The 14858-nt window shown below is 47.6% G+C and overlaps 1 protein-coding gene across 1 annotated transcript; it reads left to right on the top strand.

Annotated features, from left to right (window-relative positions):
• Positions 1-282: 282 nt before the first annotated feature.
• Positions 283-2515, top strand: F5891DRAFT_1199872 (uncharacterized protein; the record flags this gene model as incomplete). The annotated part of the gene is made up of 8 exons (XM_041368789.1): positions 283-429; positions 483-679; positions 763-1642; positions 1686-1822; positions 1874-2158; positions 2215-2314; positions 2370-2396; positions 2456-2515. The coding sequence occupies 8 exons, from the start codon at positions 283-285 to the stop codon at positions 2513-2515; spliced, it is 1833 nt and encodes a 610-aa protein (XP_041216872.1).
• Positions 2516-14858: the final 12343 nt, after the last annotated feature.

The raw sequence follows: 14858 nt of genomic DNA, 5'->3' as shown, positions 1-14858 counted from the left end.
CTGGGTTGACAAACATATCATCCGAGGGTGTCATCTTTGGTGTGCTGGAACGACTGTCTGAAAAAGATATGCTAAGATACATTAGTGATAACAGTGTTAGAAGTGATGGAGAACATACCTAGTATCAGCATCGTAGCCATCATTATCCTGATCAAAAGACATATCTAAAACTCGTTGAGTGGATGTAGGATGAATTGATGATACTATAGAATGAATTGGACTTAGTCCGAAGTTTCCTTTCTTGACTTGTACTGCAGCGCCCCTTCTCATCATACCATCATTATGCCCGACACAACGACTTCACCGACAGGATACGCCAATCTCCTCATGTCTCAAATTTCTCCACAACATTCTTTTAATTCACAACTTAATTCCGGGGGCTCACATAATTTTCAAAATACCCGGCGTGATTGCGATACCAATAATACCGTGAGTTCTATGATAGAGAACTTGTTACATTAATGAGATACACGTGTCATTAGTCTACCATGTTGCCCGAAGGGCTCTGGGCTCTTCTTGATCAGGGTCGTTTATCTCCCAATGATCCTGACGTCAACATGATCTCACAATTGAGGCGAGAGATATCGGAACTCCAGCACACAGTCGCCTTTCTCCAGTCGGAGAAAACACAACTCGTCAATGAAAACTTGTGTCTGAACACAAAATGCGAAACATTGCAGTAAGTTCCAGTCATATCATGCGCATATATGCGCACCGTGTTTGCTGATGCGATCAATGATGTCATGGTATATCTTCTCTCAGGACCATACTTGTTAACAGTCGAGGTTCTGCCAGCTCGACTGCATCAAGTTCTTCTTTGTCGGTTGCAAGTGACAGTACTGCGGATCGAAAACCTACTCTTCTGGACGTCGCTCGTGAAGATTCTGATCATGACCTCAACGCAATTGATTACCCACTGGTCAGATCATGGACGAAGAAAGACTGGCAGGAGAACATGCCGTCAAGTACATCAGCCAATCCTGGATCCTCTGGGAAAAAGCGAGGAGCCACACGCATGGCACGAGGCATCAATGTAGCATGTACCTACCTGCAAGACCAAGCTGGCCAGCCGGTGTCTGCACAACGGGCAAAAACCATCCGTCTTTTCATGCTGTCATGTTTTCGACAACTCGAATCTCAAGGTCTCGCGCCCGAATCCATCGGCCAAGCATCGCTCAAAGTCCTACATTGGCTTATTCACATGCTACGCAAACATTACATTGAACTCCGTCTATGCGCTGACAATTGGAAAGCTATGAAATTAATGATCGACAACTATTCCCAATGGTACAACTACCACGTCGTCAAGAAACAAACTAGCGGTCATGTCAAGTCCGAAGACATAGAGACTGCCGACGATGACAACAACATTACCCCTCCTTCTTCCTCACCATCTGCGACACCTGCTGTTACCCCTCCTTCTTCCTCACCATCTGCGACACCTGCTGTTACCCCCCCTTCCTCATCTTCTTCAACACCTGCGGCTACCCCTCCTTCCTCATCTTCAACTTCTCATAAACGAGTTAACGTTGATATCGACCCTGTTGCAGAACCAGCGTTGAAAAGACAACGAGTCGAAGTGGAGGACCTCTCACCTTCACCTCTTTTAACTGGCCCTGATAATGATTTGTATATTGCACCGGTAAGTCAAATTTTCCTTCCGTTTTACTTATTAATTGTTGTAGATTATGCCACCTGCCTCACCCCACACTGAGAACGAAATCCCGCGACACGCATCACCAGAACGTGAACCAACCCCACCTCCCCGTACCGACAAAGGAAAAGAGAAGGAAGTGATTACTGTGGAGGTCAACAATCCTCTGTAAGTGATCGCTCTATTGCTCATTACATTCTACTGATACTATTAATTTAGTTCTAATCTTGTCTTCAAACCTCGCCCCAAGCCAATCCCAAAGAAAGCTCCTGCCTCCATCGACTCTGCCACTTCTGGAACGACTAGCGCCGAGCCGACTATCATCACCCCTCCATCCAATGACCCATCGGATACCAACGCAGCTTCCCTCGCTGTCAAGATGGAACTCCTGGTAGCGACCCCCACGGAGCCCATTCCCGGTGCAATCAACTCGAAGGCCCAACCTGCAAAGAAGCGTCAGCCGAGCACAAAGCCCATGCGTGTGAGCTCGAAGATCACGGCGCGGTAAGATTTATCTATTGCGGTCACAGCAAGTAAGGCTAACACTATTATTATTATAGGAATCTTTGTGCCCTCGAATGGCAATCGAACGGCCATCAGAAAGAACCGGCAAGCGTCTTTGCAACCTACTGGAACAGTCTATCGAAGACTGACAAAGAGGTATGTCGTTTTTGTATTGATGTCATTTATCTACTGACTAGCACTATTATTGAAGGTATACAAGCACAAAGCGGCTCTACAGGTGCGTGGTTTTCATGATATCCGCGAGTATCTTCATACTAACAATGATTTGCCTTATAGCTCGGCTCGGCTGGACCCACTGAAAGGAACGGCGCCGGCGATGATGCAGACGAGGAGTAGCGGATGGATACGAGGCGGGATGGCGGGCGCGGGATGGCGGGATGTCGGGATGGCGGAGGCGGGCGCGGGCGCAGCGATACCACTACCTAACCATAGCGATACCTATAGATACATCATTCAATGGCATTAGATACCTATTCATCTCATCTAATTGGAACATTTTCAGCACATGTTTGCATCTAAAACCCATCTAAAACCAACTAAAATCGTATCGAAGCTCGTTTCGGTCTCTATCGTTTTTCGTCTCGAAAAGTCCCACTTTTCTAAAGAGGTCGAAACATAACGAAAAATTTCATTCCCTCATATTTTTTTCGATCTATATCTACACGTATCTACGTCATTCTTGTCGATTTTCACTGGGGGTGAGGCCTCCACGGAATGCAAAATTTACAGACAAGTGCAAGAGCGACGTTGACAGGTGTTGACAGCGACCAGCCCGGCTATTCGGCTACTTGAAGGTATGTGAGGATTATGTAAGAGAAATTCGTCTGTAAAACCTTAGAGCTAGTTCGGCAACTCGATATTTTCGATATTTTTCAATATTTGCTTTGGCATGTTTGCGAAAATGTTCACCGGCATCGTTCCGAGATGTCGGAGCTCGAACCTTGCTTCTCTCCTACTGTACATATTATCAATGGATGTATACCCTCATCTAACCCTAGAGCGGCGTAAGAGGCTTTTTGCTGGTGCGGTCGCGATCACTGCGATCTGTGCACAGTACACTACTCTTCTCATGGCCCAACCTGAAGTCAATGCTCCCCCTCACTCCAAGGCCCCACCAGCGCAGTGGAATGATGTCGAGACTGTTACCCTTGTAGACTATCTCTATGATCATCGCTCAGAGGCTGAAGGGGCAGGCAACTTCAAGCAGCAGGTTCTTGGCTCTGCTGCAGAGTTCATCAACAATCATGAGGCGCTTCAATCCACTCGCGCAGGTCCACTGAAGACAGCGAAATCAACTCGAAACAAGTGGACATCAGTAAGCCCTATTTGATCTCATCTGATCTAAGCTGACGAGTCTCATCTAGCTTAAAAACATATTTCATGCTATCGAGAAGTACCGCAACCAGACAGGGGTCCACTGGGACAATGAGACTGGAGCTGGGATTGAAGGAACTGCGGCTGCGGCTGTATGGACATCGTATGTCAAGGTATGTCCCCTCTTCGTCATATTGATTTGAGCGCTGACTTTTGTCAGGCAAATAACCTCATGCGTCCTTTCCGCAACAGGGGATGGGAGCATTATGAAAAAATGCAGACCATCATCCCATTGGGCGGCGCTAGAGGGCGGCACGTCTTCCGTCCAGGTGGCGCTGCTCCCTCCACCACCAATGCTGATAACGATCTTGCGGATGCTGCTGGCCCATCAAGCACTGCTGCTGTTCCTGCTGCTCCAAGCGCTGCTGCTGTTCCTGCTGCTCCAAGCGCTGCTGCTGTTCCCGCTTCTGCAGGCCCATTAAGCACTGCCGCCACCTCTACGTCCATCACTAGCTCCACTCCTGCACGTTCCACCGCCATCTCTACTACCGCTGCGTCTACCGCTGCTGGCTCTAACGCCAGCAAGCGCCCATATTCGGATGTGATGGGGGACATGGAGTCAATTGGCTCCACGCACTTGTCATCGTCCATGCGACCTCCTTCCACCACGCTGGTGTCAGCCCACGATACACCGGACGTTCGATGGCCTTAGGCGTGACGTGGATGTGACTGCCGTCGATCGCCCCAATAGCGTCCTTGAAAAAGGGCCACCATTTGGGGTTCTTCCGAATTTTGCGGGGGACCGAACCATCTGGAAAGCGCACGTATCTTGAATAGAACGGGTCCGACGTGAAGATGATAAGCATCTTGCGGAAATAACTACATACTATTAGATACTGTCACTTGAAATAAAATAAAATAAACTCACCGTGAAATCGTTTCGTTCGAGCGTTGAAATCTCTCTGCAACATGCCTGATTGATAGGCCAGTCACAGAGGTGTAAAGAAAAATCGCAAGTTGTTCCTCGAGGGACACAAACTTGGAGTCTGAATGGCCCATGGTGCGAAGCTCGGAGATAAGCTCCACAAATGCATTGGCGCGCATGCCAAGCTCACACCTGATGCGCTCTGGGTGACCAGTGAGCAACTCGATCACCCAGTCTTGCCCAGTTAGCGCTGAAGTGTGATAGGGCTCGGGATCTTTGGGATATATTGATTGTAGGATGCCGTGCGTAGAAGCAACAACGATGCTGATTACGAGTACCATGCATTTGAGGAGTCGTTCCCGGACCTCTGGCCGAGGATTCGTCATGAGCGCTGCTAGGCGTTGGCGCTCCATCGCGAACCCCAGTGGTTGGGGATCCATCAAGGTATATACCCTACCCTCATTATCACTGATCTTGTTGATAAGCTCAAATTCAAGCTCCGAATCGCCTTGGACTTAGGGGGAGCATTGACTTCAGGTTGGGCCATGAGAAGAGTAGTGTACTGTGCACAGATCGCAGTGATCGCGACCGCACCAGCAAAAAGCCTCTTACGCCGCTCTAGGGTTAGATGAGGGTATACATCCATTGATAATATGTACAGTAGGAGAGAAGCAAGGTTCGAGCTCCGACATCTCGGAACGATGCCGGTGAACATTTTCGCAAACATGCCAAAGCAAATATTGAAAAATATCGAAAATATCGAGTTGCCGAACTAGCTCTTACGGGAAGGATCATCAAAACAAAGCCGAGGGTCCTAGGAGTCGCGGACGCGGTGAAGTTGACGTTGGTCCGAGGAGAGTGTTGCTGCTGCACTCCATTGAGTGGAATGACACAGGTACGACATATCAATATTGTTCAAGTTCGACTACGATTCAAATCTACTAGGTATTGCCGGCCTGGATTTGTCACAAATTTCCCTGGTGTCACTGTCATGATGTCCACTGCGTCCTCGACTATGGTGCTAACAATACACTATGTTTAGAGTTCCATAACCCACCGTCTGTGTTTACAGTAGTCACCAAATACCTTCTTCATGCACGAACGAGGACTCAGTGCGAGCATACTTCCCTCCGAGTTCCCTTCAAGGTGTTTCATCGAATAGGCTATCCCGGTCATTATCCTCTTAAATCCCCCGATTCGAACAAGAATACATCCCATCTCTTCAGACCCTTTCGAACCCTTCTAACCCCCGATCGAATTTGTATTAATCATGCATGCCCACCAGTCCCGCAAGACGCTACCCTTATGCTACCTACATGCACGCAGGCTGTCCACCTACGTAAAGTGGGTGAAAGACGCAACGTAGCCCCTCATGTTGCATCTTCAGACACGTACAAAGGCGCTTGTTTGGGACTGAGAGCATACAATTGAGGAAGGGTCTGTATCATGATATCGTGAACCTGACAGTCTCGAAAGCGTAAGGCGAAGAAGCCCTTGCGTTCTACGGGAGAATCTCCCGGTCCAAAGAAACCTAACAAAGTCAGTCAATGATCTCTCATACACTTCACCACGGATCAAAACTACTCATCAGACCATCATCACACTCAGGACAGGGAATAGACCGAATACATTCATTCTCGTACCTTGTCTCAATCTTCCAAGGACCGCAGACTGCCTGTAGTCTGCTAAATCAGAAGCTTCTCGATCACAGGAAAGCAATACTCGCTTCATGGATTCCTCCTCTAGTCGCAACTTGAAATGTGAAAGGGTCTGCTCAGTGTATGCGACACGGAGGAAGCAGCGCTTACGATGGTATTACTCGGATTCTTCGGGCTCTAGTAAAGTGACTGACGGAATGAACTTGACACACAAGTATAAAAGACGCAAGCGAGTGAGCTCTTGTTGAAACGCATCCAACCCTTACACCTACTAAACCATCATCACAACCATGACTATCCCGGTTCCGGGCACATACGTGATCTACAACATCCAATATTCCACCCTAGATGTCGATTTGCACTGGGCCAATGTCACCGACGGTGCTCCTGTCGTCGGTTACATCTACAACGAATCCACTCAGAACATGCTGGTTGGTGCAGATATTGAAAATATGCGTGTCTGATCCCACTGAACTCGACTCTGCAGTGGAATCTGCAGGTTGTCGATGAAGAGCAGGGTCTAGTGCAATTCATCAACCTCGCGGGCAACAATTATGCTGGAGTCTCTGGCGAAATCAATGTGAGTGCGTCCAGCAACTTAGCAAGCTGTGTTTGACAACGGGGAAATCAAGGGCTCTGGGGTTATAGGAACCTCCATCGAAACCACTTTCAGACTCCACGAGAGGAAAGATGGGGAATATGAGCGAGTTCTGTTTCTTTGTCGTGTCTTCTTCGGCTCAAACAACACCTTCAGGATTCAGACACATAACTCTGAGCTCGTTTGGGAGCTGCCTGACGGAAATAACTACACTGAGGTAAGTTCATCTGATGAACTTGACAAATTGCACGTACTCAAGGGGGTAGATCATCCTCTCCCCTCCCATCAGCTTCTATGATAACCAGGCTTGGCAGTTCATGCCAGTTGATGGTAACTGACACTGAAGAGGGAGACAAAGCACTGGCGACAATGACTTTACATCATTAGCACCGACCATGGACTAACTGTATTCTTGAGCATCGGAAAGAGGATATCTACTCGCACTGCTGTTATGTGGATACAACCATTTATTCAACTTGTGACAGCGAGATTTTTTTCAGGAAACGAACAAAGTGCGAGGACTGAGCAGTTGTTTGCTTAACAGGACCAGCAAAGCATTTACAAGCACTAATCATTCAAATACACGACCACAATTCCAACAGCAGCTATGGCATAGAGACGACGGGTTGATACGAAGGCCTGTCAGATAAAGAGTAAGGATGGTTCCAAACAACTTGTGAATCATAGGATCCACATTGGCTTGAGGAAGAGGGAATGCAATGTAACTGCCGCGACGGCAATGGTTATAGAAAATGCGCCGAAGTGGAATAGACTCTGCACGAAACGTTTTCGGTAAGATACACGGAAAGCGCTGGTACCAACTTGAAGCATGAAGCCTGAACTTAGACATCCATTTTATATACAACCAATTGTTGCGATGTTAGTCGCAGCCGAGAACGCACATTATCGAACAGGTGGGAGATGGGAGGCAACTCACTTGTAGGATAAGTAAGCCGAAGTGATTATGTACTACAGCTGAGTCCACTTGAAAGCAGGTGCATGCCCACGCCGTCACTAAGCCCAAGTGAAAAGGTTCGTAGGTGGCAACGCTCTGCTTGAAGTTGCATGTCCTACTAAGTATCAGCTCCATTCTCGGACAAGTATCACTTGAGTGAAAAAATTTACTCGTATCGAGAGTCAAGACGGGTACGTCTTGTTTTCCTGGGATAGGTCTTGGGGCAGATACTTCAATAGGCTGCTGCATGCAGCTGTAGGTACAATTGAGGTCATTGAACCCCAGGGTTGAACGTTGAACTTCTTGACGAAGCAGGCTAACCGTGACGCTCGCATTCTGTGTGAGCCGCTTAGCGCTATAGTGAGTTGCCATCAGACGGACCATACCCGGGTACACATCACCTGCCAGCGATAAGCCCGGGGGCCTGGTAATGACTCTGTACTCGCAGCTAGCGGGGAATCGATACTCGGTGTGCAAGTAAGCAGTGTGCAACAACGTACGTACGAGCAACCCACAACTTGGACTTGAAGGTGATACAGATCTAGGATATGTGGAGATTCCGAAAAACCGGGTAGGCGAGTGACAACGCTCAGCGCTCAGCGCTCAGCAACGACTCGCGAAGGCACTATTTTTAGCTCCTTAGTCGGGATGTAGCTTTAGATATGTGCAGGAAAACTTCAAAGCTTTCAAAGTGTTTCATTACCAGGTGGTCTGCCGCCGCCGCCGCACGATGGGGGCAATTTGATCAGTCAAGACCATGTACATAATACTGCTTACGTACTATCTCAACAGACCTCAACAAGAATATTTACCGTGATGAGGAGTCCTCAACTCATTGTCATCATTGACTTTCAATAAACCCGGAGAACAGTAGTATGAATGCAATCACCACCTCTAGCATTATTTTCAATTTTGCACAGACTCGACGTCAGCGGATTAGCGTGCCACTGCCTGAACGAACCCAAATTAGAAGGAGTCGTTCTTCAAGCTTCAATATTCAATGATAGCATGGATATCCTTATCCTGCCTTTCGAATTTTCCATTTGGAATAGCTTCTGTTCGTGGATACCACGTTTGTATCGTGATAAGGTGAGATTTACTATGCTGTGCTCGCGGATGTACATGACGAATTGATGCAGCTGCGGGTGACGATACCTCGAAGCGCCGTGACCAACCACAAAACCCTGAGCTGAACAAGATTGATTACCAGATGCTGTAGAAGGGTAATTCGAAGGGGGCCGCTCCTCGCATTTTGTATACAGATAATCTGATTATCATGATGTCTTTCAAGTCACAGGACGAAACAAAGCATATTTCCGATGCTTGCGCAGCACGGCCGCTATTGTATGTTTCGCATCCCGGGGATTGATATGCCAAGGAGCAGTCATTCATTTTGCCCGCCCATAAAATATTGTGATCGAGTAACTGCAATCGGCAGCTTGTACCTGTTTGGAGAATAAATAGCTTGCAGAAGGAGGCACCTAATGTCGTCGTGCCGGGAGCTGACTGTCATTTTTATTTCACTAGGATTATCATCCCCATCATTAAGTATATGCAATATACCAGAAAGCGCCCTACTGTGGCGATTTCCCTCAAGACATGCGAGTCACTATGCGAGACTATGTGTAGTCTTGAAGGAGAGTTATCCAAACAGGACTTGGTGCGGCCGAGCGCCGTTACCTGGTTAGTCTGAAAAAGACAATGACACAGAAGTACCTTCCCTTCATTCACACCATATCTCCAACAGTTCAGCAAGTGAAACAGACCACCTACCGGCGCAGATCCCGGTGATCCCGATATCCTCCTAGTGTCACAGAAAATCCATGCAGCAGGTAGGGTATGCAACTTACTAAAGGCTGACAGTAAAAGCTGACGTACCTTCGCATTGTGCATAAATATCTACCTATCGCTGTAAATCCTGAACAAAATTCTAATTCCACAGTCATTCTCCACAACTTGACTTTGGGTGCCAGATCATGGGCTTAAGTGCACGGGATATTGCATTCATCACCGTCCTTTGTGGTGTTACGACCCTGAATGTAAGCATGTTTTTTTCTTTTGAAATTTCAATAATTCGTGCACCCGATATGGAATCAAGGTTTTCCTCCTCGGCGCTGTCACAGTCGCGCTTCCCACTATTGGAAGAGACCTTAATTTCCAAGAGGTTTGTTTGCTACTCCACCCATACTACTCCGAAACACAACATGCATGTGTCTAGGGTAACCTCTACTGGCCGGTCAATGTGAATTCGTACGTCTCTACAATACTCGTGACCAACTACTAGTCACTGACATTGTTAAATAGTTTGTCATTTGGTGGCTTGCTTCTATTCTGTGGAAGACTGGGGGATATATTCGGAGGCCGCTTCATGTTCCTCGCTGGGTCTCTATGGTTCGCGATCTGGTCAGTGGTCAAATTTGAGTGCTCAAAATTTTAACTCGAGAAAATCACGCCAGGAGTCTTGCAACGGCCTTCGTTCCAAGTTCAGATGTTTTTCATCATAGATATGGCGCTCTTGGGGATAGGATCTGCTGCCAACACCCCCGCTGCGATTGGATTATGTTCGTCGTACTTCCCACCAGGAACAAGCAGGAACAAGGCTTTCAGCGCAATAGGTGTTGGATCACCTGTGGGATTCATTCTAGGCCTTATTTCTAGTAAGTTTGTCTAGCAACATTTCCGGTGGACAATTCATTCAACTTCTAAGGCGGTCTTTTGACTGAAAGTCGCGCCACATGGCGTTCGTTGTTCTGCATTCAAGCGGGTCTTGCTGTTTTCTTCGTTTGTCTAGCTCTCGTGGTATTTCCAAAAGATCACTCCAATCGGCGTTACAACAAAGGTTTAGACTGGGGTGGTGCTGCGCTAAGCACAGCTGGCCTTGGCCTTCTGATATTCAGTCTATCGTAAGGACATACCCTGCATCTTGCAGTAGGAATTACTAAACTGGATTCGAGTGACTCCACAACTGCTCAAAAGGGTTGGTTGGCACCCCAGGTCCTTAGCCTATTCCTTGTGTCCATCATTTTGCTGGTCGCATTTGTCTTCTGGGAGCACTGGAGGGAATCAAGGAACATGTCGGTTCTCATACCTCTGAAAATATGGAGGCGGCCTGGAGTAAAATTGGGTCCCCTCGTTGGCGTGATATTTTTTGGTTGGTGCGTGAATTCCTGAGGGATTGGTCTCAGTCATTCATGTTCCTGGCAGGTTTAGCTTTGATGCTCTAAATTATTTCTTCACGCTATAGTATGCTGGTCTATTTTAATCAATTGATCTCTGTTGACCACTAATGGTCTTCAGCTTCCAACAGGTACAATTGCTGAATCCATTGCAAACCTCTCTTCGGTTCATACCTATGGCTATCGCTGGAGCCGTCCCTAGCATCGCAGCGGGATATTATGTGGCGCGCGTCCCTGCACATATTTTGATGTTGATCGGTTTGCTCGTCAGCTCAGTAAGCGACTCAACCTCAGCTGAGAATAAATATTCAATCTTGGGAAGGCATCAAGCGTAATCTTCGCTTTGATAAACCCCAGTCTTAGCTTCTGGCACATGGCTTTTTTTATGATGATCACCATTGGTGCGTTATTTCTTCTCTCAGTGAAGAGAGGCTGATATTTCTGCAGCTGGGGTGGATATCGTATATTCGTTGGGGAACCAGCAAATCACTGTATCGCTAGATGAAGACTCGCAATCCCTTGCGGGTGGCATTTTCAGCGTTGCCACAAGAGTACGAGGTTCAATTTCCCCCTCTCATTTTATTTCGCTGAGCTTTTTGTGAACAGCTTGCTACAGCACTCGGACTTGCAGTAACATCTGAAATTGCAGACTCTGTGTCCAAAGCATACAACAACAAACATCCGGAACTTGATTCTCAGTCGCCAGAAGTCTTGATGGTCGGTTTCCGAGCAGCTGGGTGGACTTGTTTCGCATCGACACTTTTGAGCATTGTCGTCGTTATCGTTGGGTTGAGAGACCTGGGCATCATCGGCAAAAAACATGCGCAGACGAGGACGCGGAAAGTCTGACGATGATCATAATTTGAAGTCGGGGCAGAGTGAGTCTCCCAAGTAAAAAGGAGCATTGTTTTGTCCAAGTCTGACGGATTGGAATCTCTTTTGTTTTGTACAGTATTCAATAGACGGCGATCTGTGTTGAGATAGAGTACCAAGTATGTACCACGCCAGATTAGAATTCCCCTTTGCATCTATATAAGCATACTTGCTGCTAATAGTGCGATGCGCTGTTTGATATGAGGTAAATAGTAATCTCGAACGGTCGTGACAACTCACGCAGGCCTGGGTGCTGTTATTACTGTAGCATATTATGTCAGAAGGCCTGGTTAAGCCTTGATGCAATGGATTTAGGCCTTACTACCTGACTTGAACGGCCTCAAGTAGTATCCTACTAGATGGATAAAAAATCAGCATGCTGCTTTGATCAGTATAGGCAGCAGGGGTAATTCTTTAAGCTGTCGGGTTCATGGGGTCCTGTCGAGATAGGCAACATTTTCACACGAATCTAAGTGTCGTGTCAATTGCTAACGCTAACATCCATGAACAATTATCATATGAGCTTTCTAGACAACAGTCATGACCATACAGGCGCTGGTGGAAGGCAGAATAGTGGGGTACTTTTTTGATTCTTTGGATTGGAGCTGACCATACAAAAATACAGGACTTCAAAGGGCAAAAGACTGCGGATGACATTGTTCGTGTGGTACTCATCACTAGCACAGTACGTGCCCTTCGCTGCCGCTGCGTTTAGCCAATTGGATCTCTTCTGGCAGTTCCTCTCTTTTGTCATTGGGTTTGCCTTCAGCTCTCTCATGATAACAATGAGTACGTTCGTACTCTGTACTGTAGCGCTGTCTCTGGTGAGTTTGCTTCGCGAGACGTCCATGTACCTAGTCAATTCACACCTTTTCTATAGGTTGTCCTACCTCCTTGGCCCATGTTCAATCGTCATCCAGTGACATGGTTATCCGAATCTGTACAAGAACAGAGTCAGAAGTAACATTCGGTGTTTATTTTGATATTCTTACCTCCTGCGGCAGACGCGGGAAGCAGGACTTTTCTTGCTTCTGATAATCTATTATTGCAAAGAGTGAGTAAATATTATTAATGTGCTATTTGTGCGCTTCGACAGCCTGAGAGTACTAGGTAAGCTTGTGTAGCAATTTTTATTCTTCCTTCCTCGCATGCATTCATGCGTGTATCGGGGTAGTGGTGGTTGGCATCGCTACCATTCAGTTCGAACAGCCAGTAAAGGCCTTTGACCATTGGGATTGTTTCCCCGAGTGGAACTTGGGGGATTTTTGGCACTAGAACCTTAAGTAGTGATGAGACACGATGAGACATACATGAGAAAATCAGGAGCATTTGTTCAACTGGGAGCAAATCTCCGTTTGCGAACATAGACGCTTGACCGCGCCCTGAGTGATTTCAAAACGTTGATTCGGAGGCGGTTCTACTAACTAGCCTGAATCGTGAGCACCGCCTTTGAAAACGATAGGTTGGCGTTAAAGACCTCCATGGCAGCGTTCTACCCATCATCTATGGCAGGGCCACTAGGACAGGTGCCTGAAGAAACTGGTTTGATTACGCCGTCACACGCAGGAGGTTATGAGTCTGATATGGCCATCAAGCAACCGCCCTCGGCTCATCAGCCACAGCTTCTTTCATCACCTCCACCAGCAAGGTCACATACTTTAACGCCGTTAACAACAACTAAAGCAACCGTCACGACGGCGACCACGAAGCAAAATACTACTACTCCACGCCCTTTACCCTCTCCAAGGTCGCAAGCTACGTCTCACAGGCCCCGCCCAGTCTCAATGCCTCCGCAGGCATTTGGTACCACAACTCCAATGTCAAGTTCTTCAGACCGCGAAAGACAGCAGACTACAGACTCAAAACACCGTCAGATCAGAGATGGTTCAACCAGCAAACAGGGTCGAAGCTCACACCGCATCCTTGGTGACTACACCTTGACCAAGACACTCGGAGCTGGTAGCATGGGGAAGGTCAAGTTGGCTATTCATAATATCACGGAAGAAAAGGTGTGTGCTGCGTTCATATCAGAGATGAATTATCTTCGAACACCCCGGTTCTTGTTCGTAGCTCGCTGTCAAAATCCTCCCTCGAGTGTATCCGCAGGCTTCCCAGCCGAATGGTTCAAATGCAACTCCAGAAGCAGTCGCAAAGCAGGCCTCAAAAGATGCTTCAAAAGAGATACGCACTCTTCGTGAAGCTGCTCTCTCTATGCTTCTCCATCACCCGTACATCTGCGGCATGCGCGAGATGATCGTCCATCAACATCATTATTACATGGTATTCGAATACGTGAACGGTGGCCAGATGCTCGACTATATTATCAGTCACGGTCGGTTGCGGGAACGTGTCGCTCGCAAGTTCGCTCGTCAGATAGGAAGTGCGCTAGATTACTGCCATCGAAACAATGTGGTCCATCGAGGTCTGTTGCTGCTGGATCTGTATTGTCTCATATTCTCATTGTCTATGTTGCAGATCTCAAAATCGAGAACATTCTCATATCTGAAACAGGAAACATCAAGATAATCGACTTTGGCCTGTCTAATCTCTACGACCCTTGTTCCACTCTGTCGACCTTTTGTGGTTCCCTATACTTTGCGGCTCCCGAACTCCTTAATGCGAAGGTCTACATTGGACCAGAGGTTGATGTATGGAGTTTTGGAGTTGTCCTCTACGTGCTCGTATGTGGCAAAGTGCCTTTCGATGATCAGAGCATGCCAGCACTGCATGCCAAAATTAAGCGCGGGCTGGTCGAGTATCCTGTGTGGTTAAGTGCAGGTGCGTCCGAATTGTGCTGTGAAGCATGATACTCACTGATCAATTCTCTAGAGTGCAAGCACTTACTCTCCCGAATGCTTGTCACTAACCCCGCTATGCGTGCCTCGCTGACCGAGGTACTTGAGCATCCATGGATGATTCGTGGGTTCAGCGGTCCCCCTGACTCGCACATGATACATCGGGACCCGCTCCGACCTGATGACCTTGATAAACAGGTCATCAAAGGCATGAAAGGCTTCGAATTTGGGACTGATGAGGAAATCGAACGGAACCTCCGAAAGGTGCTCGAATCTGACGCTTATGCCCGCGCGGTCCAGGCTTGGGACCGCAAGCGCGGTGGCCGCAATGGCGCAAACAACCGTCTCGAGTTTTCTAATTCCTCCCTTGCTATATCCTTCGATG

This window comes from Suillus fuscotomentosus (assembly GCF_016647785.1).
Source record: "Suillus fuscotomentosus strain FC203 chromosome Unknown F5891scaffold_208, whole genome shotgun sequence".
Lineage (NCBI taxonomy): Eukaryota > Fungi > Basidiomycota > Agaricomycetes > Boletales > Suillaceae > Suillus > Suillus fuscotomentosus.
The sequence above is the reverse complement of the archived record's forward strand: the minus strand, read 5'-3'. Positions and strand labels throughout refer to the sequence as shown.